This window comes from Verruconis gallopava, assembly GCF_000836295.1.
Source record: "Verruconis gallopava strain CBS 43764 unplaced genomic scaffold supercont1.13, whole genome shotgun sequence".
NCBI lineage: Eukaryota > Fungi > Ascomycota > Dothideomycetes > Venturiales > Sympoventuriaceae > Verruconis > Verruconis gallopava.
The window spans coordinates 27,062-52,681 of NW_015622149.1; the positions used below are offsets into that span (position 1 = coordinate 27,062).

General features: G+C 47.9%; 10 protein-coding genes across 14 annotated transcripts; 2 read left to right on the forward strand and 8 right to left on the reverse strand.

The window, feature by feature from the left end:
• On the reverse strand, window positions 1–1,898 carry PV09_04491 (uncharacterized protein). The gene is made up of 3 exons (XM_016357845.1): window positions 1,446–1,898; window positions 664–1,399; window positions 1–613 (listed from the first exon to the last, which is right to left on the reverse strand). Exons 1-3 carry the CDS (start codon window positions 1,530–1,532, stop codon window positions 459–461), a joined length of 978 nt encoding a protein of 325 aa, XP_016214047.1. The 5' UTR covers window positions 1,533–1,898; the 3' UTR covers window positions 1–458.
• A 1,797-nt stretch (window positions 1,899–3,695) lies between these two features.
• Window positions 3,696–5,016, reverse strand: PV09_04492 (uncharacterized protein). Its single transcript, XM_016357846.1, has 4 exons — window positions 4,864–5,016; window positions 4,606–4,808; window positions 4,496–4,548; window positions 3,696–4,432 (listed from the first exon to the last, which is right to left on the reverse strand). Exons 1-4 carry the CDS (start codon window positions 4,937–4,939, stop codon window positions 3,967–3,969), a joined length of 798 nt encoding a protein of 265 aa, XP_016214048.1. The 5' UTR covers window positions 4,940–5,016; the 3' UTR covers window positions 3,696–3,966.
• A 103-nt stretch (window positions 5,017–5,119) lies between these two features.
• On the reverse strand, window positions 5,120–7,613 carry PV09_04493 (uncharacterized protein). The gene is made up of 2 exons (XM_016357847.1): window positions 6,241–7,613; window positions 5,120–6,190 (listed from the first exon to the last, which is right to left on the reverse strand). The coding sequence occupies exons 1-2, from the start codon at window positions 7,456–7,458 to the stop codon at window positions 5,294–5,296; spliced, it is 2,115 nt and encodes a 704-aa protein (XP_016214049.1). The 5' UTR covers window positions 7,459–7,613; the 3' UTR covers window positions 5,120–5,293.
• Window positions 7,614–9,093: 1,480 nt separating this feature from the next.
• On the reverse strand, window positions 9,094–11,752 carry PV09_04494. 3 transcript variants are annotated; one of them, XM_016357849.1, is made up of 6 exons: window positions 11,535–11,752; window positions 11,433–11,457; window positions 11,164–11,303; window positions 10,691–10,845; window positions 9,573–10,643; window positions 9,094–9,520 (listed from the first exon to the last, which is right to left on the reverse strand). In XM_016357849.1, the coding sequence occupies exons 3-6, from the start codon at window positions 11,176–11,178 to the stop codon at window positions 9,508–9,510; spliced, it is 1,254 nt and encodes a 417-aa protein (XP_016214051.1). In that variant the 5' UTR covers window positions 11,179–11,303; window positions 11,433–11,457; window positions 11,535–11,752; the 3' UTR covers window positions 9,094–9,507. The 3 variants fall into 3 exon arrangements, with proteins under 3 accessions (XP_016214051.1, XP_016214050.1, XP_016214052.1); XM_016357848.1 differs by having other exon boundaries at window positions 11,433–11,752; XM_016357850.1 differs by lacking the exons at window positions 11,164–11,303; window positions 11,433–11,457; window positions 11,535–11,752 and having other exon boundaries at window positions 10,691–11,115.
• Window positions 11,753–13,319: 1,567 nt separating this feature from the next.
• PV09_04495 (uncharacterized protein) lies at window positions 13,320–14,405 on the reverse strand (the record flags this gene model as incomplete). Its single annotated transcript, XM_016357851.1, has 1 exon — window positions 13,320–14,405. The coding sequence occupies one exon, from the start codon at window positions 14,403–14,405 to the stop codon at window positions 13,551–13,553; it is 855 nt and encodes a 284-aa protein (XP_016214053.1). The 3' UTR covers window positions 13,320–13,550.
• A 647-nt stretch (window positions 14,406–15,052) lies between these two features.
• On the reverse strand, window positions 15,053–17,062 carry PV09_04496 (uncharacterized protein). The gene is made up of 2 exons (XM_016357852.1): window positions 16,729–17,062; window positions 15,053–16,634 (listed from the first exon to the last, which is right to left on the reverse strand). Exons 1-2 carry the CDS (start codon window positions 16,760–16,762, stop codon window positions 15,244–15,246), a joined length of 1,425 nt encoding a protein of 474 aa, XP_016214054.1. The 5' UTR covers window positions 16,763–17,062; the 3' UTR covers window positions 15,053–15,243.
• A 327-nt stretch (window positions 17,063–17,389) lies between these two features.
• On the reverse strand, window positions 17,390–18,462 carry PV09_04497 (the record flags this gene model as incomplete). Of its 2 annotated transcripts, none has more annotated exons than XM_016357854.1 (2): window positions 18,299–18,462; window positions 17,390–18,179 (listed from the first exon to the last, which is right to left on the reverse strand). In XM_016357854.1, exon 2 carries the CDS (start codon window positions 18,149–18,151, stop codon window positions 17,390–17,392), a length of 762 nt encoding a protein of 253 aa, XP_016214056.1. In that variant the 5' UTR covers window positions 18,152–18,179; window positions 18,299–18,462. The 2 variants fall into 2 exon arrangements, with proteins under 2 accessions (XP_016214056.1, XP_016214055.1); XM_016357853.1 differs by having other exon boundaries at window positions 18,231–18,462.
• A 1,057-nt stretch (window positions 18,463–19,519) lies between these two features.
• On the forward strand, window positions 19,520–21,667 carry PV09_04498 (the record flags this gene model as incomplete). 2 transcript variants are annotated; one of them, XM_016357855.1, is made up of 7 exons in its annotated part: window positions 19,520–19,712; window positions 19,779–20,567; window positions 20,620–20,736; window positions 20,800–20,847; window positions 20,903–21,001; window positions 21,060–21,371; window positions 21,421–21,667. In XM_016357855.1, exons 2-7 carry the CDS (start codon window positions 20,492–20,494, stop codon window positions 21,552–21,554), a joined length of 786 nt encoding a protein of 261 aa, XP_016214057.1. In that variant the 5' UTR covers window positions 19,520–19,712; window positions 19,779–20,491. The 2 variants fall into 2 exon arrangements, with proteins under 2 accessions (XP_016214057.1, XP_016214058.1); XM_016357856.1 differs by having other exon boundaries at window positions 19,520–20,567; window positions 21,421–21,554.
• Window positions 21,668–23,049: 1,382 nt separating this feature from the next.
• On the forward strand, window positions 23,050–23,852 carry PV09_04499 (uncharacterized protein; the record flags this gene model as incomplete). The annotated part of the gene is made up of 1 exon (XM_016357857.1): window positions 23,050–23,852. The coding sequence occupies one exon, from the start codon at window positions 23,050–23,052 to the stop codon at window positions 23,710–23,712; it is 663 nt and encodes a 220-aa protein (XP_016214059.1). The 3' UTR covers window positions 23,713–23,852.
• Window positions 23,853–24,166: 314 nt separating this feature from the next.
• On the reverse strand, window positions 24,167–25,437 carry PV09_04500 (uncharacterized protein). The gene has a single exon (XM_016357858.1). The coding sequence runs from the start codon at window positions 25,054–25,056 to the stop codon at window positions 24,574–24,576; it is 483 nt and encodes a 160-aa protein (XP_016214060.1). The 5' UTR covers window positions 25,057–25,437; the 3' UTR covers window positions 24,167–24,573.
• Between the last annotated feature and the right edge of the window lie 183 nt (window positions 25,438–25,620).

Consider the following 25,620-nt stretch of genomic DNA (forward strand, 5'->3'; position numbering starts at 1 on the left):
CTCCGTTCTTTGCGCCGATGGAATAGAATTGAAATGGAATTGGGAACAGAGCAATGCTAGAGCGGATGTCACACTCAACATATTATGAGTCGAAGCTTCATGTCCAAGGTCTTCGCCCCGCTAAACGGCGCTAGCACTATCAGTGTCACAGGTGCAACCATGTTTCCCGAAACGGAATTCACATCCATGAGTCTACAAAGTTCGCGGAGTGAGGTCAACATTTCCCATGCACGTCCCGGTGATCCAGCGTCGGAAGAAGTACGCCACCAATTAAGACAAAGAATATCTTCCAGGGGTATTGCCCTGGAGCTTCTTTGTTGTTCATTACCCAAGAAGTACTCAAAAATCACGATAGAGAATGAGTATCTTATCGGAATAACGATCACATGCATTTTGGATTGGTCGGACGAAGACAAGTTGATTACTGCCACGAAACCCTGTCAATCATATCCCATTACTCAAGCCTCTGCGGGTTCGACCACAAGTCCCGGAGCAGATGCGTCCATTGAATCACTCTTTGTCGACACGTCTTTGGGCATCGAGTCTGCATTTGCTAGCTGCTTTTCATCTTCGTACTGACGAAGCACTCTTTTCAGCACTTCCTGTTGGTAGACTAGACGCCGTTAGCATCGTCAAGAGGTAAGAATTGCCTCTCTGACTTACAGGCCACGCCATTTTCCTTTACTGGATTAAGGATTCCCTCGTGATAGATGCCCTTCTCTAGATTTGCCTGCGCCTTCTCACACAACTCAAAGTCCTCCAGAGCAACTTGCCGGACAAACTTGAAGTACTGCTCGAATTTATCGCCAGTTTCCAAGTGGTAGTAATCGAATTCCATGCGCGTCATTCCAGGCTCATCTGTCGGGCACACCCTGAAACTACTCATGCCACCGCCATACACATTTAGTGTACAGTTGGGGAAAAAATATAGGAAAAGACCATCATCTGGTTTCTTGGGATCCGCAATGTGTTGCGAGAAGTTGGTGTGGTTGTGTACAGCATAGAAAGTCGGCGGATAGAAAATACTGAAGCTTGGATGGGTGTACTGGCAGTGCAAGCATTCCTGATAGCCATCCACCATGGTCTTCCAGTTGAATTTGCCATGGTATTTGAGACTTCGTCGGTGTGGAAGCTTGGTAAAGTCCACGCGTTTGAGCAGTGGAAGAACATCCGGAAAGTATTCTTCAAAAGGCGGGGCCGCATCTGATATTGCTGCGAATAACAAACCCGTCTCTGTCAAGTAGCTTCTGGCTTCCCGTTCATCCTCCGCGTAGACAACCCGAGGCGCTTCATTGCTCTTTGTAGTGGACTTGACCAGCAGCTTGACTCCAGCAAACTCGTACTCGACTACTTGCTCATCGCTCTGAAATCTTGTGAGCGGGCCGAGAAGATACCATGACTTGGACAGTCAGTAACGAGCTGAATAATGGCCGTTCTTTATGCACCTTTAAGAATACTGCTCGTCGCTCCAGCTGATATAATGGTTTACTGCAGTACCACGATGCGGGAAGAGTCTTCGGCAACTCCATCATGGATGGAAGGAATCAAATTTAGCGATACTATGATTGATCTGTTGTTACCAAGAGAGATTTTGGATGCCGTTCAATTTCTTAAGTCGTCGCCGCCGATGTGCCTTGACTACTTTATGGCCATGTTCTATCGCCCCCAAACAGGCAGTCCGGTCCTTTGATGCGGAACTAACGACGAAACCCCGTTTGCAGGGTCGAATTTCGACGACACAGTCACTCGCGCGTCAGATAAGCACTTTCATGAGCTGAAATGACCCACATTGAGCTCATGACTGGACGAGACATCTACCCCTCCAACGCTTTTGTTACGTAGCGTGAACCAATCGAGAATGATGCCGATAGCAAAATTTGCTGAGTTGACGACGCTGCGATCCATTGCGCAATACATCGCCGCAACGCGGATCCAGAGGACAAAGAGAGTTTTGAGACTGTCTCGGCTCTCACCGACTATGTTCCTTCGGCGATCAGGTGACCAAGTGTTGGATGATGTGCAGCCAGAAGTGACACAAACTACGCAGTCAGTTGCCGATGGGATTTGACACGACAGAGCGAACACAACAAAGGTTGCCGCTCTTCTTGCACGGTGCCATTTATTGGTGTTACTTATGATCAACAGATGGCGCCAAGTGCCGAAACCTTGCCGTCTGTCTGCAGACCGTTTGTTCTTCCTACAGCTTCTCCTACGTCGGCCATGACGCCGAACTAGGCGTGTTTCTCGACGAGGGGAGTTTCTTCAAGGAAATATATCGCAGCTCTCATGAATGGGCACACTTCATCCTCGCTGCGCAGTTTGTTGGGATTCCATCCAGTGTATGCGAGCTCCGCTATCCAGATTGGGAGTTCGAAAGTTTGATGCACACCCGTCATGTAATTTTGAAGTGCTCTACATCAGAGTAGTAGATTCCGACGTAATCTATGTCCGCTTGTTGTGGCCCACCAAACATGCCGATGAAGCTGCTTAACCACGGTAAACCTACCGTCCCGTTCGATATCACATGATGAGCCGATCCTGAAATATGGATAATGTGTTTTCAGAGGTCGAACATAAGCAGCAAAATTATATTTCGGCCTGTTCAAGATTGTGTTCGAACATAAGAGTTTCAAAGGTTGACTGTCCTTTCATCGCTGAGATTTGCCTGCGAGACAATATCTGGTTCGTCGAATCCTAGGCAGCTTTTGACATTGGAGTCACTGTTCCCTCGCAGTCTCGAATCTGGTTGACATCATTCACTGTTCAAAATTGCGGAACGAACGTTATCCTGTTTGGTATACAGCTCGTTCTCCACAGCTCCCAGTTTACTAGCCACCGATTTTGCCATTGCTTATCGCTAGCGTGTATACGGCGAGATCCTTCGGCTCAAAACTCTTTGGAACGCATATGCCTCGCTTTGAGGGATGCTTCACGATGCTTCATCTGAGTGGACGAAGCATCGATAAGACCTAGGGTTATGAAGAGATGCATGCAGGAGCAGCAACGAGAATGGGAACCGGGATCATTCTGGCCGACATTCTGTCTCATGTCTCTGGATTTCGTCCGTGGTGGTGCGTAAGTGTGTGCGACATGTTGATTAAGTCGATCTTCCAGGCCCCGAAGAAGAGCGCTAGTTAACACAAAGCTGCGATTTTCGCCAATTACGGCTAAGCTGGTCCCAAGCATGTGGTCAGTCAATGACGGCTGTTTTCTATTGCAACCAGGACATAGCCTCCTGCTATAACTAAATCTAAATGGATGAAATCACTGTAATTAGAATGAAATATCATAGATCTTGCTGCCCTTTCTCATCATCTGCAATTCTTGGCCTGAACCGCAAAGCTGTTTCGTACCCTTTCTGAGCAGTGTCAAGGAAACCTCCCAATCTTTCGTTTCTTCAGCTTATCAAGTTTTTTCATGAAGATTGCATGCTCCGGGATCCAGGGAGGCTCGTCCATGCCTCTGTCTGCGATAGTTGATCTCATGAGAAACGAGGGCAATCAAATGACCTATGCGAAGCTGATTCTCTTCAGAAATGGACTCTATTGTAAGATTTGCAGGTTTTCAGCTCTTTGATACCAATTCTTCCAGCGGGTCGTACCATTTAATCTTTATAATGCTGAATAATCTTCTATCCGTTGCGATTCCACTTAGGGTTGCTGGCACCAGGGTTGTGGCATTTTTTAGTGCAAAGCCTCTGTAAATTCTCAGCCTTCAGGCTGTGGTGCTCTGAGATTATCCTGCCAAGCAGTATTTACAGAGCTCCGCGCATTAAGTCAGAAAACGTTCGGACACAAATGCGGGAGACTCGTCGAATAAAAAATCATTTCTTTTGAAGTCATCCATAGCTGATCTAGCTGCAGTGCAGTTCTCTTGCTAAATTTGCGGGTATCAGACTGCAATCTGAATATTTTTTATATCTAGTGTACCATGATTTTCGGTAAGATGCGTTCAAATCGCTTACCATCACCGCCTGGTACCACCAATGTCCTGCCCCAAACGATAACCGCTAACCTTTTCCCAATCTACCTTCACCCTAGTCACAGGCAGCTGCCTTCTCAAGCCTCTGAAAGCACCCTCACTCAGGCCACTGAATCCCCGGTTCAATTCCTCTTGGTACTTCCGTTCTGCCGCAGCAATAGTCCCAGCTACATTGTCACCACGCACGGTCTCATCAATCTTCTTGTTTGTAAGCAGTCGCACGTTGCCGTCCTCATAGTAGTGTACGTCAACAGTAATGGTACCTCTTAGCTGGTTGGATGACGGCGAATATATGTAGTGCGAACGAAATCGGCCATTGTAGAAGTTTGAGGGCGAATACTTGGACGAGACAGTAAGGATGTGTACACCGTCAGAAGACGGATAGATGCCGAGAGAAGCCGAAGGATAATGCTCGCTGACGTGTTTCGACAGGGATTTGTAAAGCGATTTTCTGTTGTTTCTTGTTAGCCCAAGGTCTGTCTTGCAGAGACGGAATAAGGATTGAGTTCAGTACATTAGCTCGTCATGCGGAGAATCTGGGACGTAAGACTGAACATTTGATGCTTTCTAGTCCAATTTTAGCTGTATTCTCGTTTGAAAGTGCCAGGATGCGGGTGGTTGCACCTGCGCAATATGATCGTATGTCCAACTGCTCTTGCTCTCAACATCAAAATACCTCCCGTCCTCTAGCCGGTTGTACGAGCTGACGATGACAGGTTGGCTAGCGCCCGGTAACTTCACAGCCGTGAACTGGTCCTCATTGTATTTCTGCAACGCCGGACCGAGCGTAGAGGTCACGTTTGGATCGCCAGAGAGCGTTTTAATAGCTACAACAAGTTGTTAGCGGGGCAGCGCACCGGTCGTGTTGTGTTGAATGCATACCTGTGATGACGTTATTGAGCTCGCCAGGCGGCGCTGAGGCTATAAAATCTGAGAGTGCTGTATTTCTGGCGGACATCCTTGTGTCGACTTTGAATGAGTGGATTCAAGTTCGAAATGTGAGCTACCAGAGTTGCGTAGCTGATTCGAGGTGGGATACCTGCATTGACGAGTCCAGTTTCGCAGTGGATCTTAAACTGGACTTTCCGCACTTATGCACTTCACGATGACCTAGGAAAGGTACAATAAGGTAGGGTGTCGACACAATTTAAAAGCCGTCATTTTCATCTTGTATGCATACTAATATGAAAACTAAACATGGGATATCTTTGAATTAAAATACCCGTTCCATGAAACTCCTTAAAATAGTCCGTCCAATCGCTATGCAATATGCTAGGTCAAAGTTGAAAGACGAACAGCCTTCCTGCCTTTCCTATTCAATGCTCATCTTTTCAGTCATCCCCTGCATGTCAGTCATTCCTTGTAGGCCAACTCTCTTTGGTCCTAACAAAGGCGTCTGCGTGACGCTCATACTGCCATTGCTACTACTCTTCTCATGAAGAGAACCCCCACCGTTCGTTGCACTACCATTGCTCTCCTGTCTTGTAGTCTTTGAAGATTGACCCCACACATCAGATCGCTGACTGGGTGACTGACTAAGAATAGGCGAGTTGCCCACACTGACACCGGGGCTTACTGCACGCCGCTTCATACTTGCTATGTCCAAGTCATCATCCCTTCGACGCTTGTTTGCTTTCCTGATACCTTCTGCAGCAGTCAGAGGGGCGTTGATTGCATTTGTTGTGCCTGTAGTTTGGGCTTGAGGAGTGGAGGCTCGTGGTGTAGCAACGCTGTTTGTAGCGGCCTCTTTTGATGGGACTGCCCATGGAAAGACCGATCCTGTTGGGGTAGAGATGACAGGTGAATCCATGCTCACATCGTCACTCATGGTTGTACTCGAGCTTAGTCGGGGAAAGAAAGATGGCGGCGGAGGCGTTCGATGCGTTCTGTCCAAACTGTTCCATAATTCTTGGACGTCACGCCTGCTGTTTGACTGCCGAGAGAATGTACCAAATAGGCCCTTAGCTGGCTTGGATTCGAGGGAGGTCTGATTTTCTTCCGGAATGCCTTGCAGCGCGTCTGCAAGACTGTCGACGGCCTGAAGAGTAGGCGACGAATTCGCGGTTAAAGTATCATTGCGTTGCACATCTGGTGCATCGCTCTCTCGAACTTGCCTTATTACTTCGGCTTCGCGTTTCACTTCAGCATCTACTGGCATAGTTTCCTCAAGGAGTTCAGCACGGATACGGCCGAAAGCGCGCGTCTTTGGCTGCCCGCTGTTAGAGGTTTGAACTTTCTGAATGGCTGTACAACACTTACCAAAAGATTGCCTCTCCGGGTCACTGCCCTTCTTACTACGCCAGGCGTTGTAGGTGGTGGCTTTGTCGCCTCATCTCCACTGTCATTGCCTGAAGAGATATGAAGATCATGGGTATGTAAGCTCAAGCTTTCCCTCCTACTTGCTGGTCCTCGCATTGCGACATCTCTCCCAAAGTAGCCGTCGCTGTTCATCTTGTTTCCGGCGGGTGGTGACGCTGGAACAGGACTCGCCAAACTGCTGTGTCCACTGGCACTACTCGAGCTCTTTCTACTTCGGCCGTTTCGTAACCTTGCTCTGTGAAAATTTTGAAAGTTCGAGGCACCGGGTGAAAACGCGTTCGCCCAGCTGATAGCGCCGGCGCTGTTACCGAAAGGTGTAGATGCGGATGGGTTGTTGCGCTTTAAGATCTGTGGAGTATTCACGATGACATCTTCGTTCTCATCGGGTTCCATGGGCTCAAGCTCGTCATCCGAGTCACTCGTCGAATCACTGTCCAGCATCTTGACACTGCCGAGTGAACTCGAGATGACGCTGCGTTCGGAGGCAGGCGCTGCAGACCATGGCCCAAAGGAAGGAGGGTCGATGGCCATGGCGTTGACCGACATCTTTCTATTCGGAATCATCATGCCCTTCTGCGTGATCGTAGGTGAGGAGTCAGGTGATGCTTCGGCGAGCGTAGAATGGTGTAGGTTTGTGCATGCCCTTGCAAAGTCGAGACCTCGCGAATGTCTAGGAAGGACACTTGCCGGGCTCCCATAGATGTCTTTCTTTTCAACTCTAGGCGATAGCGGGGGCGCACGGAAAGAAGCACTCGTAGGGCTGCCAGTCGCGACGATGCCCAAGTAGTCCCTTGGTGGCATCTGCAGGCTCAGCCCGCGAGCTAGATACTCTGACCGCTGCCGAGGAGTTCTAGGAGTTGAGGTTGAGATAGACGACGGAATTGTATGATCATCCTTCGCCTTGCGCGAGTGTTCCTTGATCTTGGGTGACGGAGAGAGCTTTGGGGTGGAGTCGGAGAGCGAGCGAGCTTTGGAGGGGCTCTGTTGATTCTTAGTTGGAGTTGAAATGCGTGCGTCCCGCAACGCATCTTCCTGTGCCTGAAACGACGAGTCTTCGGACGCCACCGCTGAGAAAGACTTCTTCAGCATCTCCGACAGCGCCGACTTGACTTCCATGCCATCGTGGCTCGCTGTCGAGACAGCTCGTTGGTCGGCCATTGTACTCAGCGGAGGGTTTGGGAACGCGCTCTAGCGTGTACATTCGACAGGCGTCGACATGGCTCTGATATAACGGAGTGTATATGGCAAGCAGTGTTTACGATGAGTGCAGCCGTACTTGTTGGCGCCAGATCGTGACGAATTGAGGTTTGAAGCGACAGCGACTGGAGGAGACAGTACGTCTCCGTACTCCCAATCGCGATCAAAGCGTCCACGCTAGCCCCGCTTTGTGGTTCACTCCACCTTCGCGCTTCGTCGCGCAACGTGAGTAATGCAACTGCCTAAAAACCGTGTTGAATGGCATCGTCGTCCTTCCATGCAGCAGCAAGAGCCTGTTGGACAACCTCGGAGCATATCAAAACAGGCTGTCAAAGCTGCCTCGCAGCTCCAGGCGCTTTGCAATGACTCTGGCAAAGCTTGCTGCAGGATTTCGCTGTCATGCGTTCCCCCTGCTGGATTCAACCCTCAGTCCGCTACGACACAGCAGCCGCAGCACACGCGGCAAGTGGGCCTGATGCTTTGGGTGCATCAGGCTGAACGGCGTCGCTGGACGGAGAACGCGAGAAGGCTGAACGGCACTCGCTGCTCGTGCCTTCATCAACCAAGTCTCGGACCGAATGTGAGTATCTCGATGCCGAGAAGCTGGGATAATTCTCTGCTGCTGAAACGCAGATTTTTCCCACACGGTTCTGAGTAATTTGAAGTACAGTGCAATTTTGGCTCAACCGTCGCCGCGAATTTCGCCCTTCTGAGTTGTTGCCTTCAGCTGCCCACCTTGACCGTTACTTCGTGTACTTTCGCTTCGTTATCGATCGTGACAGGGCCGCTGGTGTCTTTTTGTAGCATTATTTACAACGTGTACAATATTTCGAGAATACATCGTGCGGCTAGCTTTGATAGCGTAAGAAGAAACTAGACTCAAGGCGCTAGGTCGACACAACTATAACTTATCTCGTCCGATTGCAAAAACAGTTTCCTCTTTTGCTTTGTGAAAATAGGCGTGACTGCTCAGTAGCTGCAACGCAAAAAGCTGAGTCGACGCCTTGTTGAGCGATACCTGCTCGGGATTTGCCTGGACGATATGGACGCTACCCAGATTGAGCCGGATGACAAAAAATTGGGAGCTGGGAGAGCTTCGGATGGCATCACATTGACTGTAATTTCTACAAGCTTAGACATCGTCTCCGCAAGAATTACTTTCTTCGCAAGTGGATAATATCAGTCACAAACGTCTACAAATAGGGTGCGGTCAAGAGAAGCAAAGAATAGCTTTGCATAATCAGCATACTTTCGCAATTAGGAAAAAGGTATGCTCAACGCAAGAATATTCGCGTAGATAGCCATAAGGTTCTCGCGATTCGGACCCAAGATCTGCTGTTTAAGGACATATAGCCGATAGATTTCGTACGAGTTCCTCGTGAATTTGTATGATTAACTACTACGTTCGGCACCAAGCCGATCGAGATCGTCCTTTGGTTTTTCGAAAATGTACCGTTTTACGTGCCAAAACATAGCGAGGGGTGTGCCTATGCTATGATTTCGTAGAACGATAACACAATGAAAGGATTGGTACATGAAGCGCGAATTTGTGTCGGGTATCAGGACTGAAAGGCTAACGAACATCATATCATCGAAAAAGAGTAGCAATTGGCATGCTCATTTCCAGCGCCAAGTATATTCAAACCGGACGATTGATTGAATATAATCTTTGTAACTCGGCGTCAAGGTAGTCAATCGCGATTTCGATGCTTGAATTCAGCGTGATACACCAATCTCAGGCGATTATCCTTGCGCCACAGTTTCCTTCTCATCGCTAGACTGTTCCAGACGCTCTACGACGGTTACTGGAAAAGTCTTGGCACCTTCAACACAGCATGCTATTGAGACGGTCTGAACGCTTCTTATAAGATAGGACAAGTGGTCTAAGAGAAGCCTGTTGATAAGAACGATGGAGAACTTGAATTCATGGAGGGAATCTGCCTCAGAACGGCTGCCTCAAAACGGAGACGAAAGCATTGACTAGCTAAATGATGCAGCGCAAGACAGGGTTTAAACATCACGCCTAGGTAATGTCAGTACATGCTGTTGACGACGTAATGGCAATGTGCATTTACCAAGTTAATCCGCTCTTCTCTACATGAGGTGTTTTCACTGCATTTCTGTCCGCAAACGGGTCGTCATCGTCATCGTCATCCTCTTCCTCGCTTTCCGGCTCAGAGGAAGGTTGTTTTCCGAAGCTACTAGGGACAGATGGCATTGCAAGCCCTGTTGGTCTCGGCGGTTTGACTGGCGCATCAACAGCCTCATTCAAGCTTAGTTTAGCGAAGGCTTCACTTTGATCACCTGCTCCGGATGTCCTCCTTGCAAGTCTCGCAGACTCGTATTCCAAGTCGCTATCACTATCAGCGTCAATGCTCTTGTCCAAGAACTCATATGCCATGAGTGCTTTGACGAGCTCGTCGTTGGCTGACAACAAGCTGCCCAAGTATTTCTCGCTTTCTACGAGTTGAATGTATCGAAGAATCTGCCGGCGGAGGACTTTGCAGGTTTCGAAGCGATTCACGCACTCCGCGTTTTCAGAAACTCGTTGGTGTTCGCGGTTGATGAGTTTGAGAGCATTGTATAGATTTGTGGCAGCAAGATTCGCATTCCCAATAGTCTCGGTAATCTTGGCCTTTTCTTTCTCCAAATTGAAGGCTTTGCGCTTGCTTCCCTTCTTGTCTTTTGATGACTTGCCGAAGAATGAAGACGATTTTTCGGTCTTCTCCAGGGAGATAGGCTGTGGCGTCCATCCAGAAGATGTAGCCGCAGCATTAGAAACTGCAGGGCTACGTGTAGTTCTGACTGGAGACGTTGGCGGGGAGTCTTGTTGAGCCTGCTCTTCTGTTTCGCGAACAACTCGGGACTGAGAGGGCTGTGGCTTTTTCGTACGAGGTAGTTGTTTGTGAAGCGTTGCAATGCTACTCATGCCTGGAGTGTTCTTGTACGCAACAGCCCACTGCCGGTACAGAAGGTTGCATTTGGCTCGTACATCAGGATCGACCAAATCGTCACGTGGTAGAAGTCTCAAGCGCTCCAGTAACGGTTCGTCTGCAAATGTTCGCTGAAAGCGGGTACCAGCATTCTGCATTAGACCATCTAAGATGGTCAATGCACGCAACTGTCGATGCATATTACCATATTTCCTGCCAAAGATTAGCTCAGAAAGTACGAGGAATGAGGGTTTGCTTACAACTTCTTGCGTATTGCTCTTGCAGCTTCTGTGGGACCAGTGTCTTGTATTCGAATTACTTCGACAAGATCAGGAATTCCACTGAGGTCATTTTCTTCGTACTCTTCGCTAGTAAGACGATCGATGTGTACGGTCACAGCCGTATACGGTTTTTTCTATTCATCCAATCTCTTAGCTTTTGATACAAGTCTCGGCTCACGTCACATAAGGGAATAGTCCCGTAGGTGAATTCAAGAGGAAGATTAGGATGGACTTTTTTGCTCTGAAGTAACGTCTCGCGTGGAAGAAGATGCAGATCATATGCTGGCCAGCCGTCGGATGGGGGATCACTTGTGACAGGTGTCGCAAAGAGAACTGGCTGTTCATGTCCCATCGTGATAAGGCAAAACCGGTAAAAAGAGAATGAAATTGAAAAAATCAAAATTGGGAAGAAGAGCTGAAGCAGAGAATAGATAGCTGTTCGAAATGCTTACTTGACCGCTGAACATGTTGAATCGCGAGACTTGGCAGTAGATTTATAGAAAGCGCGTTTATAGTATCGTACTCAAGTTGTCGGGAATGATATCAGAAGGGCTTATACGACGAGATGCAATCAAGGAGGCTCCTGGGGCGCCTTTCATGTTGGTCAGCTTGTCTCGATTAACAAATCTTGTATGTGGGATGTGCATAAAAGTAGGCAAACTTGTGGAAGAACCGTGCAATGTCCTGAAGGATTCTGAAAACTACGAAGGGCAAAGCTTACTTGATTCCTAACAATCACCCAGCCCCTAAATTATCATCAGAATTGTGCCAATACGGGCTCGCTTTCCGAACGTATGGCTCAAATTTGGTGCGGCTGAATTACCTTAGCTGAGTGTCGTATCGGCTTGACCTGGAGAGCCGATCGGCGATGAGGCGAAGTCGTCTGCATACACGGGACGCTGCAGGCGATTACACGGACGTACGTTAAAGTTGCCAAAGGAGTCGTTAGACAGTGGGCATGCCGGGGGCAGAGGTTGCTCCTAATGATATTATCGTTGCCTTTGAAGATGGACGAAGTGGGAGGTGGGCGGGTCCGTGGTGGTGTACTGACGCGGAGGAGCGTTTCCTGCTTGGCTGCTTCGTCGCCATCTTAGAACGAACTTACCCCACCATGTGATTGAATCGCCACCGTCACCACAACCTGCCTTCATCTGCCACCGATTAGACACGACCGAGTATGCATCGCGAAGCCCCACCGTTGTCGGATACTTCGAGGTCGCTGAAATTGCATAAGTTTCAGCAGAATCCTGACCAGCATGAGGCTTCTTTCAATCGGCATCCAAGTACGAATGGAACTGTGTCGCTAATCGCGCCGATAACATCGATTGAAATGGTCAAATCAATTCTAATTTCTTCCAGCTCGAGTTGCATGATTTCTCATTCAGGTTCATACTGTCTACATCCTGGCGGTGACAAGTCGTCTTGTGCTTCTCCCACGGAGAGTCTTTTACTTCAATTCCGGAGAACACTTTCTCGACTCTGTCATGCCACGCTTCAGATTTGAAGAGCCTCTCTTCTCCTGAAGGGAAAGCTATCCAATCTTTTGGGAAAGGATGTTACTCAACATTTTATGAAACGCCAGCGATTTCTGCAAGCCCATTAGCAGTATTGTCATCTTTAACAGTTCCTCCGTCAAACCAGGGCTTGCTATTAGATTCACCGAGCGTTATCGTCACTGACTCTCGTACTAATAACCATTGCTGTGATGACGAGTTCACAAGATATAAAGATGTACACAAGAATGAGTTGTTCGAGCTGGAACCCACTGTTCTAAATTCGTACGAAAATAGCTCAGTGCATCCAGATACAAAATCGTCAGTTTTAAGTGACCAACAAAGCACGAAAATGTTAATGCAGAGAGAGTCTCATCGTTTCCTCTTTAATAACGCAAATATGTGTAATGAGTGTACGTGTTTCTTGTACTGCCTCGCCATAGCTAATGATCTCGCAAAATCTAAGTCAATTGAAGAACTAACCACGCTTACAGCGTTGCGCACAAATCCCTCGCGCACTAGAGTAGCAGTGATTGGAAAGATACTTCCAATCTGAGGATCCTAACTGGCATCTTTAGACGACCGAAATAACTTTGAATAGACGCACCTATATCTCCAATTGTTAGGCCACTTTTCCCAGCACCCCTGCTAGAAAGGTCTCCATTGCTCAATATCAGCAACTTATTGACGCTTGAGACATGTTATCGTACTGGCGAGGTATTTAACATTGGTTCTCTCTACGCTCGGCTTACATCGGTCCCCAAAAAGCGGAATGTGCTGATTAAACTCTATGCGCTTGTTATCTCTATAAGCCCCGCAAGCTATTCCGAGCCCCCATATGAGTTCCTGTTCAGAGATATATGGTCAGATAGATCCCCAAAACTGATTGGTGTATGGAATTGCTGGCAGGGGTGGAAGGTTTTCGAGGCCGATTTAATTGAACTCCTCGCTAAAATGAACAATGACACTGATGTGCCAATTTGCAGAGCCATTGGAAAAATGAGGAGAGAGGAGAATACATTGAAATTCATAGTGTCAAGTGCATGGGAATGTGACTGGGACGATATTGAAGCTGTCCGAGCTGTTCTCTCTTAATAATCTGTACTTTTCCTTTGGACCGTTGTGTTGCTGTCTTTCATTTAAGTGTGCGAGTCTCATTGATCCGGCAAATCAGCAATTTAGTTGGCACAGAGAGAACGACTGCAGCTCAAAGTTTCTGTCCCATGGTTGCATGACTTCCTATATTTATCTTTCCATCATCTCCCTTGGTCATTTACCCTCATCCTTTTGATAGCGATGACAGCACGAATTTGTCTTTTTAGCATTCTAAAGGATTCTACCATCTCTTATGTTCTATTCTTCTCTGGCAACTCTACAACCTGGACTTTGCACTGTTTCGCTCTCTCGAAGACGTTTATTGACTTCAAGATGTTTCCTTCATAAGCGATATTCAATTCCCGAACGCGTGACAGAAAGAGAGGTCCCCAAGGAACTGACTGTCGCCGATACCTGTCAACCAGCAGCACGTCGATATTATTGATCATGAAATCGCGAAGCATCTCTCGTTGAATCGCTGATTGGTCACTGCTTCCTGTCTCATCGAGCAGGGGGTCCGAGATAATGTCCACTGTGAGATGTTCGACTATTATCGTCCTTTGAAAGTCTTCACCGTCGACCAAAGCAGGGCCTCTCTTCAAATAATTGTTGCACAGGTGACCAAGTCGCCAAACTGCTGAGAACGGGTGTCCACCAGCTTCATCCGAGGCTGCGAAGTTGCGAATCTGGATCCGGATCCTTTGGACGACGGGAGCATATGGCAAGATGCTGATCCATGTTGGGTAAAACCACTTGTTTCCTTCCAGAAGAAGATCAAGTACCAGCGCTACGCCGCCACACTTCTGATAGCGCTCAATGGCCAGGCTAGCTTCATCGTGCAGTTGACGATTTGCAAGAAGTAACGACACGATCGGATTCTTGGTTGGCCTTTGACTAGGGTAACGGATATTCCTTGCAGAAACATGCTCGGAGTCCCGTCGCGTGTTTGCCTTCTGTACGTCTGCCACGGAAGGCGCCGCGTTCAGAATAGGAAGCAGAAGAAGAATCTCATAGATCTCATCGCGGATTTCTCGTGGCAACGTTATGAACGTCACCATGTTCTGGCTTCGAGAGGCAGAAGGGAACCTTCGAACCCATTTGAACATAATTTCAACCTAGCAAGCACAGCCAAGGCTCTGGACACAGTCAGAAGGCTGTGGATACGAGAAGCTAAGCCGAACCGGGAATAACTTGAGATTAGGAATAGCTGTCGAATCCTTCGTACAGTCGCAAGAGATCGCCCGGAGTGACCATATTCTCTTGAAATACTTGTAATGGAAATCAAATATGGATGGACGTGGCTGTCTGTACTTTCAAAAACTTTCTTCTTCTGGATAAAAGAACAAAATTTACGTGCAGTTCAGAGGATGTCGTGACGAGGAGCTCTTTCTCCCAAGTGTCCCCGAGGACTTGAGGTTTTGCACGCGCAGAAGCACCAGCAAATTTGCCGCTCGCGGTGTGACACTTGATTGCCTTGGACACGAAAGGTGGACTTCCAGGGTGGCTGTGATGACTAACTAGCCTGCCCACACATGGCAACTCTTCAGTTAACTAGACGATTTTGAAAACGTTCAAGCTCGATATGTCGACGTTCATTTGATCCGTCGACAAGAGAGCACCTTGAAATGGAACGAGGTAGCTCTTAGTTGATATAATGAAGATAATCGTCTTCATCATATGCTACAATTTTACTGTCAGCTAATGGACAGTCGAATGGAGAGTCTGCAGACAGGAACGGCACTGCATAAGACAGTATTTCGATAGGGCACATGAAGTTCATTAGCTGTACATACTATGCTTCTCTGCCATGCAATCTAAGGAACTTGATGAGTCACATCATTGTAAGATCTCTGACAAAGCCATTGCCGCTTTCTAATGCACGGAATGTACAATGTTCGACTACCGCGGTTGAGCGTCCTTAAGCTCACAAATGGATCATCATTTTCAGGGCTTCTCGTCTTCTTCGTCGTAATCATCCGGAAGTTCTTCAAATCTACCTTCCTGCATTGCTTTTGCAACCGGATTCTCCACGTCCACGACGCCTGTTTTCTTCAGCCTCTCGAACAAGACAAATAACCTTTCTGCTTCCCTCTCTTTCTCTTCTTTAGTCATCGGCGGGCCTTCGTCTTTGGGCTCGTGTTCTATCTTTTGTCCCGTGATCGGATTGATGGGTGAGCCGTCCGCAGTCCCGGCGAAAGCTTCCCCAGCCGACTGCGGTATCGGCATGTTCTGGGACATGAGAAACCCAGCGGCAAAACCGTAGCCGACATTGCGGACGAAGGTGTCCGCATTTTCGCCCGAAAGTTCGAAAAGCATTCCATAAATGGAGTTGCGAAGGGTCGCCGAGGTGGAAGACGAAGACAGATTCAAAAGTCGGGACGAGAGCGTGTCTGATTTGCCAAGTGGTTTGTTGCGCTCCGCATCTGTAGGCAAGAGCAGGAATTCCATGTACTTCTTCACATTCTCCGGCGCGATCTGGTAAACTTTGCGTATTAACGTGATGACAGGTGCGGCGAGCTGCTCCAGCTCGGAGGAAGTGTAGGACGAGATGGCTGCGTCTAAGATGTTGATCAGGTGTTCAGCGTTGCCTTTCTGGTCAAGTGCTGGAAACAGAGCGTCTCTGCCCAACAGGCCCCCGCTCTTCTCAGCTAGATCTAGATTGATTAGCGCATTGATGACGGCGCACAGAGGAGGGTCGAGTGGAGGCGTGCGTATCTTGCTTTTACGCATAATCTCTACCAGTGGTGGTATAGACTTAGAGAACTGTAGCCCGAGGTCCGGATAGAAATGCGTAATGTTAAAAATGAGCTTCGCCGTTTCGTTGAGTGCCATGTCATCCATGGGAGAGCTGTGCGACAATAAGCGCATCGTGCTAGAGTATCGTTTGGCATGCCGGGATATGCATTTGTTCACGCTGTCGGCGAGACCATTCTCTTTGATAAGCTTCTCAAAGTCCACGTTGGTACCGTATGTCAGCAAGAACAATATTCGGGAAACGAGAAACTCGTCTTCGGTACTGTCCGTCTTCAGCTTTTCAGCCAGCTTTGGCGCAGCGCCGCAGTCCACCAATATCTGCCGCGTGGCTTCCTTGAGCAGCAAAGCGTTGGCGAGACATCGCAACGCCTCTCGTGACGTGGTCGGAGAATTGCTTTCGAAGGCGTGCTGGGCGAGGGTGGACACGCCTTGCTTTGTGAAGATGGGATCGGCGTTGGAGGGGTCACGACCGAAGACCTTGAGCTGCTCGAGGAACTGGTCGCGCTCGTTAGGTTTGAGGTGTTTATCCTTCAGATCGAGCGACAACTTGTCTAGCAACGTGGTTACTGCGTCGAGTTTTGCTGTAGCGTCCGCGTCAGTTCAGGTTCAGTCTCCGTTACAGTACGTTGTGTTGCGCGTGGAAGAGAGGGACCAGGATGTGCGGCGGGAACATGCCTTGGCCTGCTCCTGTTGATGCATCCGAAGCCATTGTGTGTTCTGCTGGACGACCTTCATCGACGCCGGGCCGGCTTTTGGGGAGGGTTCAGTTCGCTTGAAGTACGAAAGAGGTGGGCTAGATTTCGGGATGGCTCTTCTACCCGTTGTCGATGAAATTTGTTTCAGTTGGAATAGCTGGTCATTATTTTTGCGACCGCCCCTAGCGCCTGGCTCGTTGCTCAGTGCGTGTCAACTGGTGGATTTGGCCGATGGACCAGCTGATCGCTGTCGGCTCTGATGTCCAATAAATAGCCCACGCTGTAGGATCTCGCTCTTCGATGAACGCAAAGCGCCGAACTGGGCTAAGTTATGGGCGAGTGTATGTCGATGATGTCAGCCCGTTTCCGAATTTAGATCAGGCTTGCCGCAAGGCTGGCAGAGTCAATACCAAATACAGGACACGATTTGAAGAATTGAACCACAATTAGGAGCAAAGATCCCAATGCTTAGTGCCTTGAAACTTCCAAAGAAAGAAGTGTGCCGAGGATTAGAGTGACATCTTTATGTTGCGCTCCTCAACACCACGTCTTACTTCGACTTTGCGCACTAAATGAATTGGTCGTCGTACTCTCAGCACGCTTGACGGCTCAAATTCGCAGAATATACTGCTATACTATTATTACAACAATTCGAAGTCATCCTCCTCCTCAACGACATCAGTTTGGTCACTGACCCAAGGTAACTCTGGAGAATCCCACTCATCCATGGCTAGATATTCCCACCCAAATTCCTCTTCCACGGGCTTTCCGAGACCTGCTAATGCATTGATTACCAGTGACTCTAGGTCGTACACCGTCTGCAGTTCGTCTCCCTCATATCCAGGAAGCAGGTTGGGAGCTCCAAATTCAGTTTCCCACAGTTCGCAGCTGTGGCAGTACACCTCATCCCAGTAATCCTCGACGTCTTGGTATGCCAGCTCATCGTACTTCGTGCAGTCCCAGCCTGACACGTCAGAGAAATCTTGGTGAAGCTTGATCTTATTCCAATTATATGCCTCTTCTCGGGCAGCTCTCTTCCTCCATTCGGCATCACGAGCCCGCCATGATCGGCAGCAAGCGCATGAGCCTTTCCTGTATAATGGCGCTGTGAACTGGGCTTCTTTGAACAGCTGCTGCTTAGTGAGATTCACGGTCTGGCAAGTAGACAGGTCTGCCGGGAACGTGGGTGCGAAAAATGCATAATGCTCAGACGCAGCATAGTGTGGTTGAGACACCTGGCCGGCATTGACAAAGCGATAGTCGAAATATTTCCTCTTTTGTGCCCTGATACGGTTTCGCAATTTAGAAGGTGAACGTATGTCTTTGAAAGCGGTTGATGGATCGCGACCTGCTGCAAACATAGATTTCACGGACGGAATGAACGCAAGCGGCTGATCAACCATTGTGTCCCTCGGTGGTCCTGCTCTAGACCTTTGACTTGTTAGCGTGAGAACTATCGATCAGGCTATCTCGAACGTGTACTTTGGTCCTTTGCGATTATTTTGTGGAGAACATGGGCTGAGCGCTGAGGAAGAATTCGAAAATCTTACAATCGTCAAGCAACTGACCACTTGAGACTGTATTTCTGACTGGCCCAAGTCCTTGTGTTTCAATGGAGAAGAATCAAACGAGGCTGATGTCTCTCCCAAAAGAAGGTCTCGTCAAAAAAGGAACGAAAATGCAGGAAAAGATCCGAAGAACGGTGACTTTTGAGGAGCAAACGAAGATGTAAGGAAACATGGAGCAATATGTACCCAAAAATCATACTGTACATGCTCGGACAGTCATTGAACGATGAGAACTGGCGGTGCATGGTTTTAGGTAGCAGCGGTCTTTGGTGGTGACCAAAATGGGGCAGCAACCAGGCTGAGCATCGTTCCGGTGAAGCTAAACATATAAAACATTTATTTGACGACGCAATGGGTGCAGTAATTGCCATAAATTATTGAATATTTCTATACTACATATTTATGTGTAAAACTTCACGAACATTCTAATGAGTCTAATGCACTTTCGGACATGGAATGTGAGAACGATCACTCTGGGTAACGCGAATGCAATAGTCGGAAATTCAATGCGCCGACTTCCGAAACAGCTTTAGAGGTAACGATGAATCTTTGCTGCAGTATTCGATGCTTGGTCGGAGCCAGCGTCGAGAACGATTGATATCCGCCGATGGTAAAGTTACAAATTGGGAGGGTATTGAGATAAGCAAAACGACGGTTTAAACTCTTCTCTCATGTGTTTTAACGAGTACAGTTTATACTGAATTGGATAAAAGGCCAAAGAAAATTAAGAAAAGAAAAGGAAACAAGGAATGGACTCACTACAAACATGTACTGCCATCGATCAAAGAAATTCGAAAGCCTGTTTGCGAGTTGGGTTGACAAGGCATATCCGACAAAGCAAGGAAGAGAAAAAAGATAATCATGTGCTCTATCATTTTATTAACTCTCATACTACGACTGAAGCGCCATAGTATCCTGTCCATTATCTTCAAAGCTGTGAAGTCTAGAGGTGAACTTTTTAAAGTCTTATGATTTCTGATGCTATGAAGCCTCAGAGGGTTGACCAACGTCGCAAAAACATTCTATTCCCTTTCAACCACGATGGAAGCCCGAGAAAGGAGCATCACGCCTCTTTCATGTCGATCTTACCGCACGGTCCGGTGTCAAAAAGCTGTCACAGGTGCCCAGGTCGTTGTTGCAACGGCAGTTTCGAAACCTGAATTTTTTCATGCGCCTAGTCAAATCACGATCCCAGCCTGGCCTATCCTGTGTCATCTTCCCAAGGAACCACTTTTCAACTACAATCCACATTAGAGCTGACAAGCTCGTAGCTCTTCTATTCTCTCGCCATTGATGTTGGCTCTGAAAACACTGTCTTGGAATTGTCTAATGAAGCAGCGTTACTCGTGTTCAAAAGCTCTCTTGACGAACTTTATCGCATTCGACTAAAAGCTAAGTCAGTTCACAGGCTCAGAGCCGAATTAGATCATCTGATGAAATTCTAAAGCTGAATTCTTTCCAGAGATATCGCGAACTCGATATGGACTTCTAAGCTGAGATGTTAACATCGGGTTTTCCGAAAGAGAATATAGACACCACCTTGGCCAAACATTCGGATGTGTGCAAAGACCTCAGTTATGGAGTACGCTCTCGGCCCGGTTAGGCACACGGAAGGAATTCGCACGCAAGCTTCACGGACATCCCATTGTTTCGTTTCTACCTATCAGGCACGCGAGCTTCAGTGCACCTCTTTGCACTTTTCTATGATGCTGCTTCGCTGTATATCCTAAGGTGATTGCCAAGATTTAGGGTTAAAACTTGTGCTCTGTTACTGGAGCGGTATTGTTTCTGCCGTGCGTGCCCACCGACTCACAAACACGAACTGTCGCCCAACCTGGATGCATATCCTCGTTGCTTCTCAATGCAGAAACCTTGCCAAACCAGCTGACAGAGCCATGACTTCGACGCAATGAGTGACTTTCCCCTGCACTTTTGAAGATCTTCTCCAAGGAGACGGAAAAAGCCATGAATTCTTGGTACATAAGACTTGCTCATGATGCAGTGCTGGTGATCCATCGAAGTTATCTATCAACATTTCCTTCGTTCCCAGTCTTTGTTCTGTGAACAGAGTGCTTAATCTACTACATTTTACGTCCATCTTACCTCTTTTAATACTTTTATAGCTTTTCAAGTACTCTGCGAGTCGACGCTGGACGTCTCCTTCCAACTTTCATCATGAAGATTCAAAGCTTTGCTGCAATTGCCTTCGGCATCATCACAGTGGTGTCCGCTATGCCAGCACCAGCAAATGGTAAAGAATAGAAAGAGAAACGAGATGACAGACCAACTAAAATTACTTACAGATCTCGGCCTAGGAATACCATTCACAGAGCGTACCGTAGTTGTAGCCAGATCTCCACAAGCCAAGGGCAAAGGTGGTGCAGGAGCCGCTGGAGCTGGAGGTGCCGGCACTGGAAAAGGTAGCAATTCTTGTCTTGGAAGATAAACTTCGTGAGCTTGCAAAACCTCTAATAGTAAAATAGGTGCAGCTCAAGCTGGTGGAGCCGGCGCCGCCGCAGGTAAGGGAAAAGGTCAATGATTACTTATGATTAACGTAGCTGTGACTAGAGAGCTGACAGAGATTAGGTGTTGGTAACACAGGAGCAAATGCTGGCGCTGCGAATGCAGGTGCAGCAGGAGCAAACGCTGGTACAAATGCTGGCGCAGCTGCTGGTAAGGGTAAAGGTAAGGATATGTCTTCTATTGTTTCTGATCATGAATATCTTTTGAAAATTCTATCTAGGTGGAGCTGCAAATGCTGGCGCTGCCAATGCTGGTGCTTTAAATGCTGGTGCTGCAAATACTGGTGCTGTAAATGCTGGCGCTGCAAATGCTGGTGCCGCGAATGCTGGCACTGCAAATGCCGGTGCAGCTAATGGCGGTACCACTGCTGCTGCAACGACAGGGAAAAAAGGTAAAGGTAACGGAGCTGCTGCTGCCGCTGCCGCTGCAACTGGTAAAAAGGGCAAAGGGAAAGGAACTGGTGCTGCGGCTGCGGCTGCGGGCGGTGCCGCAGCAGCCGGGACTGTTGCAAGTGCAGCTACAGCATCTTTAGGTATGTGAGCGGATCTACCACTGTAATCTTCATATTGACAAGTATAAAGCTGCCGCGACTGTAGCATCGGCGGCGGTGTTGCCTACAGCAGCCACGGCGGCAGCAGCGACAACAACTGGAACATTAGTGAATGGTGTTTGTACCTGTCCAAACGCAGCAGCTATAGTTGCAGCCGCTAGTTGATTGCTTTACAATATCCATTTTGCTTCGCCTCGATGTGCGATTCAGGGCACTAAGGTCGTTCGAATGAATGTGCGAGTGTTAGAATGATGCTCTCTACTCGTACCTATCAGTACAATTAGTATATTTCAAATGGCATCTTTGAAATGCATCAATTGAGTAGACTTCTCCGCGATTCCTGCGATAACTAAAACCATATTTCAACAGAATCTTCCGCTCAAGTTTCCTTTGAACAGCATCTCCCAGACTGTTTTGACTCATAGTATTTGAGATCGTAAGCTGGAAATCTACGAACATAACGGGGGGTTTTGCTAGTAAATTGAAGATAAGATGGAAATTAGGACAGAAAATTTCCGACTCTCATCCTGGATTTGAGATATGTAAAGTTCCTTGCTTTTCTTCCTGTCTTTTAATACAAATCTCCACTATCACACTGGCTCATCGCTTGGCAACATGTCTATCAGAGGTAGTCAGTACTTGCAAATCTGATATTAACTCATATCTCATGCGTCCAAAAGCCTTTAACTAAAATTTTAGAAGGCCACAATTTTTGACCAGCTTTTACGTTCAGTTTCTTGGCGACTAGTCAGTTCGTTTGCTATTTTGAGAAGCTGGCATTATGTTGTTCTTTATGTTTGTCGATTTCAGCGACACATTTAGCCAAATGATAAGAATCAACATGAGCTGGTTCATTGGCAGCGCAACTTGGTTAACGGCTATGACTTAACAGTCTTTGAAGAAGCTTTTTTAAAACAATACCGTCTGATACCACTTTTGATTTGAAAAAAAAAAAAGCCAAAGAACATTATCAAAGAAAGTGTTACCATTGGCATGGACGGCTTTCCAACAATTTTCAACTTGAGCGATGAGTCAAACTATTACAGTAGGACTAAGTGAGCATAGACTGTAGAACCTGGGGAATGTGGCAGGCTGGAAGACTAACTGTTTGATTGTGACGCTCAACGTGGAACGGTAGCTAGAACTACAGTTCGCCTGCGCGAGTTTTGCAAATACATAGCTAAGGATCGCAACCGTTACTATAAATTAACACGGTATTTCACACATAATCCTTTCGATTTTATGTGAAATTTGAGAGCTTGTATCATAGTAACGCGAAACGCGACACATAGATTCGGTCAAAAAGGTTCGCAGCATTGGTTTCGGCTGAGCGGTCTAACTTTTACCATCATAGCGAGCGTGACCTTTAGTCTAAAAGAGACCAAAATAATTTCTCCACGAATCAAAAATATGAGCTTTGGGTCGACCAAATTCATAAATTCAAAGTACAGATATATCGTATTTCTTGACGAGCTGAAAGAGGCGCTTGAATGTACTTCATGAGCTAGGCCACGTGTGGAGAATCCAAGCGAAAACGAAGTCCCCTCAGGACTCATACCTTGAAAACGCAGGCAATCAAGAGGGACATAGTTTGTATTTACCATCAGTACTTGCTACTTAAAATCTCTCAGACAGTTATTTTCTTCGCTTTAATGCAAGAATGGCAGTGAATTACCCAGCCGCTCACCTTCTGAGCCTCCCTCTGGAGCTTCGTGAAACGATATACGACTATCTAGCCGAAGACCGACCCGTTTTGCACCTCAAAGACGATTCAGGCTCGTTGCATCTTTCTGCGGCGCACACTCAACCATTGAATCTCCTACAAGCTCACCCACTGCTTTGCGAGGAAGCACTATCACACTTCCACCGAACCCAACGTTTAACCATTCACGTGGATGCATTCGCATTCGCCAAACTAGGCAATCAGAACGCGTACCGACACGCTTTACAAAGCAATCGCTACGTCCAACGCAGTCGTAACATTGAGATCCGTTACGTTATGAATGCTCATGTCGACTTTCTCGTGGAGGCGATCAAACACGTTGTCGCTACCCTGATATTGCCCACGAGCAATGCCAAGTCCGTCACTATAACGTGGGCAGAAGTATTAAACCACGTATTCCAACGTACATGGAGACCATGGGCTTGCAAGATCCCCGCCTTGGAGCCTCTGTGGGATCTCCTGGATCATGTCGACGTCCAGTGTGGGGGAGTTGTGAATGCTCCTCCGGCAACAGCAGAGTTGCAGAACAATGGCTTTACGAGAAGCTTTAACACGATTCTGAAATACAAGAGTTTGAGCGGAGACAAAGCGCAAGTTTGAGTCTACATTCTAAGAGCCTTAATTTTTTTTTTATTGATAAGAGAGGTATATTACGGTCTTTATTGGCTTCATTTGCAGTCAGTTTCCGGGCCATATACGACCTATCACGTTGTGAGGTAATGCACTGCCTTCAAGAATACGGCCACAAAAAGTTGCGCATACTCTTTATTCACATGAATGATAAAATTTCCATTGCCCCATGCAACCTGAGATCCCCCGTGAGCCACACGTAGTCCATATACGCAGAAAACTATCGTAGATGTCCCGAATCTTCAAATTGGAGCCATTCTTGTCGAGCGACTGCAAAGTGATGCAAGCACAGTCTGCGTGCTAAAAGCAGGGGATTGACTACGTGATATGCAAGCCTTGATAAATCGTCAAAGGGAATTATGACTGCACCTCCGGGAGATGGGTTCGTTTGCTGAAGAAGTGCACAGGCGTGATCGATTTAATAGTGCATATAAATGACTCAGATGACAATGGGCGAGATGGCCGGTGAAAGAAGTCATTGGTCCTGTAACGGTAACGGAATGAAAATGCATTGTGCGTAACAAAAGGCCTGTCTACATGTCCGTTGCCGCACCGGGAGTGAGCTTTAAAAAAGGAACAATTCCCATGGAAATGACGTGTTCAATCATCAAACACAAGTGTATAGCTCCGTCGAATCTAAGAAGACATAGATTAATTGTATCCAAACGATCCTGATACAATTAATGTACATACATATGGCATATTATGCTATGATGCTGAACGAGAAAGCCAAAGAGCGGGTATCATCATGCGTGTCTTCATAGCTTCAAGTGAAAAATCAATGAGAAGGACCTCCAAGGAAAAATAGATCAGACCCTCTTTACTTGCACATCAAATCATGTTCATGGCCACAACGGCAACTGCTCCTAGCAAACCCAGCTCATTGAGATTTGCCGCGACCTGATTGCCGGCGCCGGGCTGCACACTTGGCAGTTTGGTGCTAGTGCTGGGAGCAGCGAACGCAGTGCTCGTGATGACTCCGCCACCAGACTGTGGAATCGTGTACGTAGTCAAGGCAATCGACGTTGCCGTGGATTCGCCGTTGGACGTGAGTTGACTGCTAGACGTGGAAGTAGGGGTCGAACGAGGGGTCGAAGAGCTCGACGAAGTGGTGAAGGTGCTGTTGCCAAAGGGGGCGGCCGTTTGCGAGGTGGTCGACTCGAGGACGGTGTCGGTCTGAATGGTGAAGATTATGGTTGACTCGTTCGTCGTGGCGGCAGCCTGCCTAGCGACAAGCGGCTCTGCAGAAACATGCGCGACGGCGAGGGCGAAGCTGACGACAGCGAAGAGAACAGAAGTCGCACGAGCCCTCATATTCGTGTACCATACGCCGTACTGGGGAGTCTGAGGCGGCTGAAGAATCCGTTTTCCGTGGCGTTGTTGCTCGCCTGGTGGTGGAGGCTGGGCTGTTGCGATGCCAGCCTCTTGTGCTTCTGCGCCGGAAATGCTGAGTGGTGGTGATCGCAGGGTCGTCAGGCTGCTCACGAGAAGAGCACGAGAACGTCTCTTTGTGTTTGCGTGGCCACAGGCCTTCCGTATCAAAGGCTGGAAATGCAACAGTCGGGGCCGATATTTTTAACCGTCTGCAGTGCTCAGCCTGGCTGTTGTTCGAACGTGGTGGGGGCTCGAGCGGCTGCACGCCAAGGCATGCGGCACACTGTCCGTCACGGAGTATGACACGCTGCAACCTAATGACATCAGCCACATACGCGACGTTCGCAAGGCAGGCGTTGACCGCGGAAGTGATGACACTCCTCCGTACATTTCCCCCGTTTGCCATCCAGAGCAGAACTCTAGTCTTGATGCTTGTGCACCAGGATGGGCCCTTTGTTCTCCCCCCCCAGAGGTCAGTTGACCCAGAGCAACACAACGTGTGAT

Bases quoted from the DNA above. Each gene is read 5' to 3' on its own strand.
- PV09_04496 (XM_016357852.1), bottom strand. From the start codon at position 16,762: ATGGCTTCGGATGCATCAACAGGAGCAGGCCAAG. The intron at 16,635-16,728 runs GCATGTTCCCGC...CGGACGCTACAG, and splicing joins ATCAACAGGAGCAGGCCAAG to CAAAACTCGACGCAGTAACC.
- PV09_04494 (XM_016357849.1), bottom strand. The intron at 10,644-10,690 runs GTAAGCAAACCC...AATCTTTGGCAG, and splicing joins AGAGCAATACGCAAGAAGTT to GAAATATGGTAATATGCATC.
- PV09_04491 (XM_016357845.1), bottom strand. From the start codon at position 1,532: ATGATGGAGTTGCCGAAGACTCTTCCCGCATCGTGGTACTGCAGTAAA. The intron at 1,400-1,445 runs GTGCATAAAGAA...TGACTGTCCAAG, and splicing joins GACGAGCAGTATTCTTAAAG to TCATGGTATCTTCTCGGCCC. The intron at 614-663 runs GTAAGTCAGAGA...AACGGCGTCTAG, and splicing joins AAAGGAAAATGGCGTGGCCT to TCTACCAACAGGAAGTGCTG.
- PV09_04493 (XM_016357847.1), bottom strand. From the start codon at position 7,458: ATGGCCGACCAACGAGCTGTCTCGACAGCGAGCCACGATGGCATGGAA. The intron at 6,191-6,240 runs GTAAGTGTTGTA...AACAGCGGGCAG, and splicing joins CCCGGAGAGGCAATCTTTTG to CCAAAGACGCGCGCTTTCGG.
- PV09_04492 (XM_016357846.1), bottom strand. From the start codon at position 4,939: ATGTCCGCCAGAAATACAGCACTCTCAGATTTTATAGCCTCAGCGCCG. The intron at 4,809-4,863 runs GTATGCATTCAA...AACTTGTTGTAG, and splicing joins GCTCAATAACGTCATCACAG to CTATTAAAACGCTCTCTGGC. The intron at 4,433-4,495 runs GTACTGAACTCA...AAGAAACAACAG, and splicing joins TCTCCGCATGACGAGCTAAT to AAAATCGCTTTACAAATCCC.
- PV09_04500 (XM_016357858.1), bottom strand. From the start codon at position 25,056: ATGAGGGCTCGTGCGACTTCTGTTCTCTTCGCTGTCGTCAGCTTCGCC.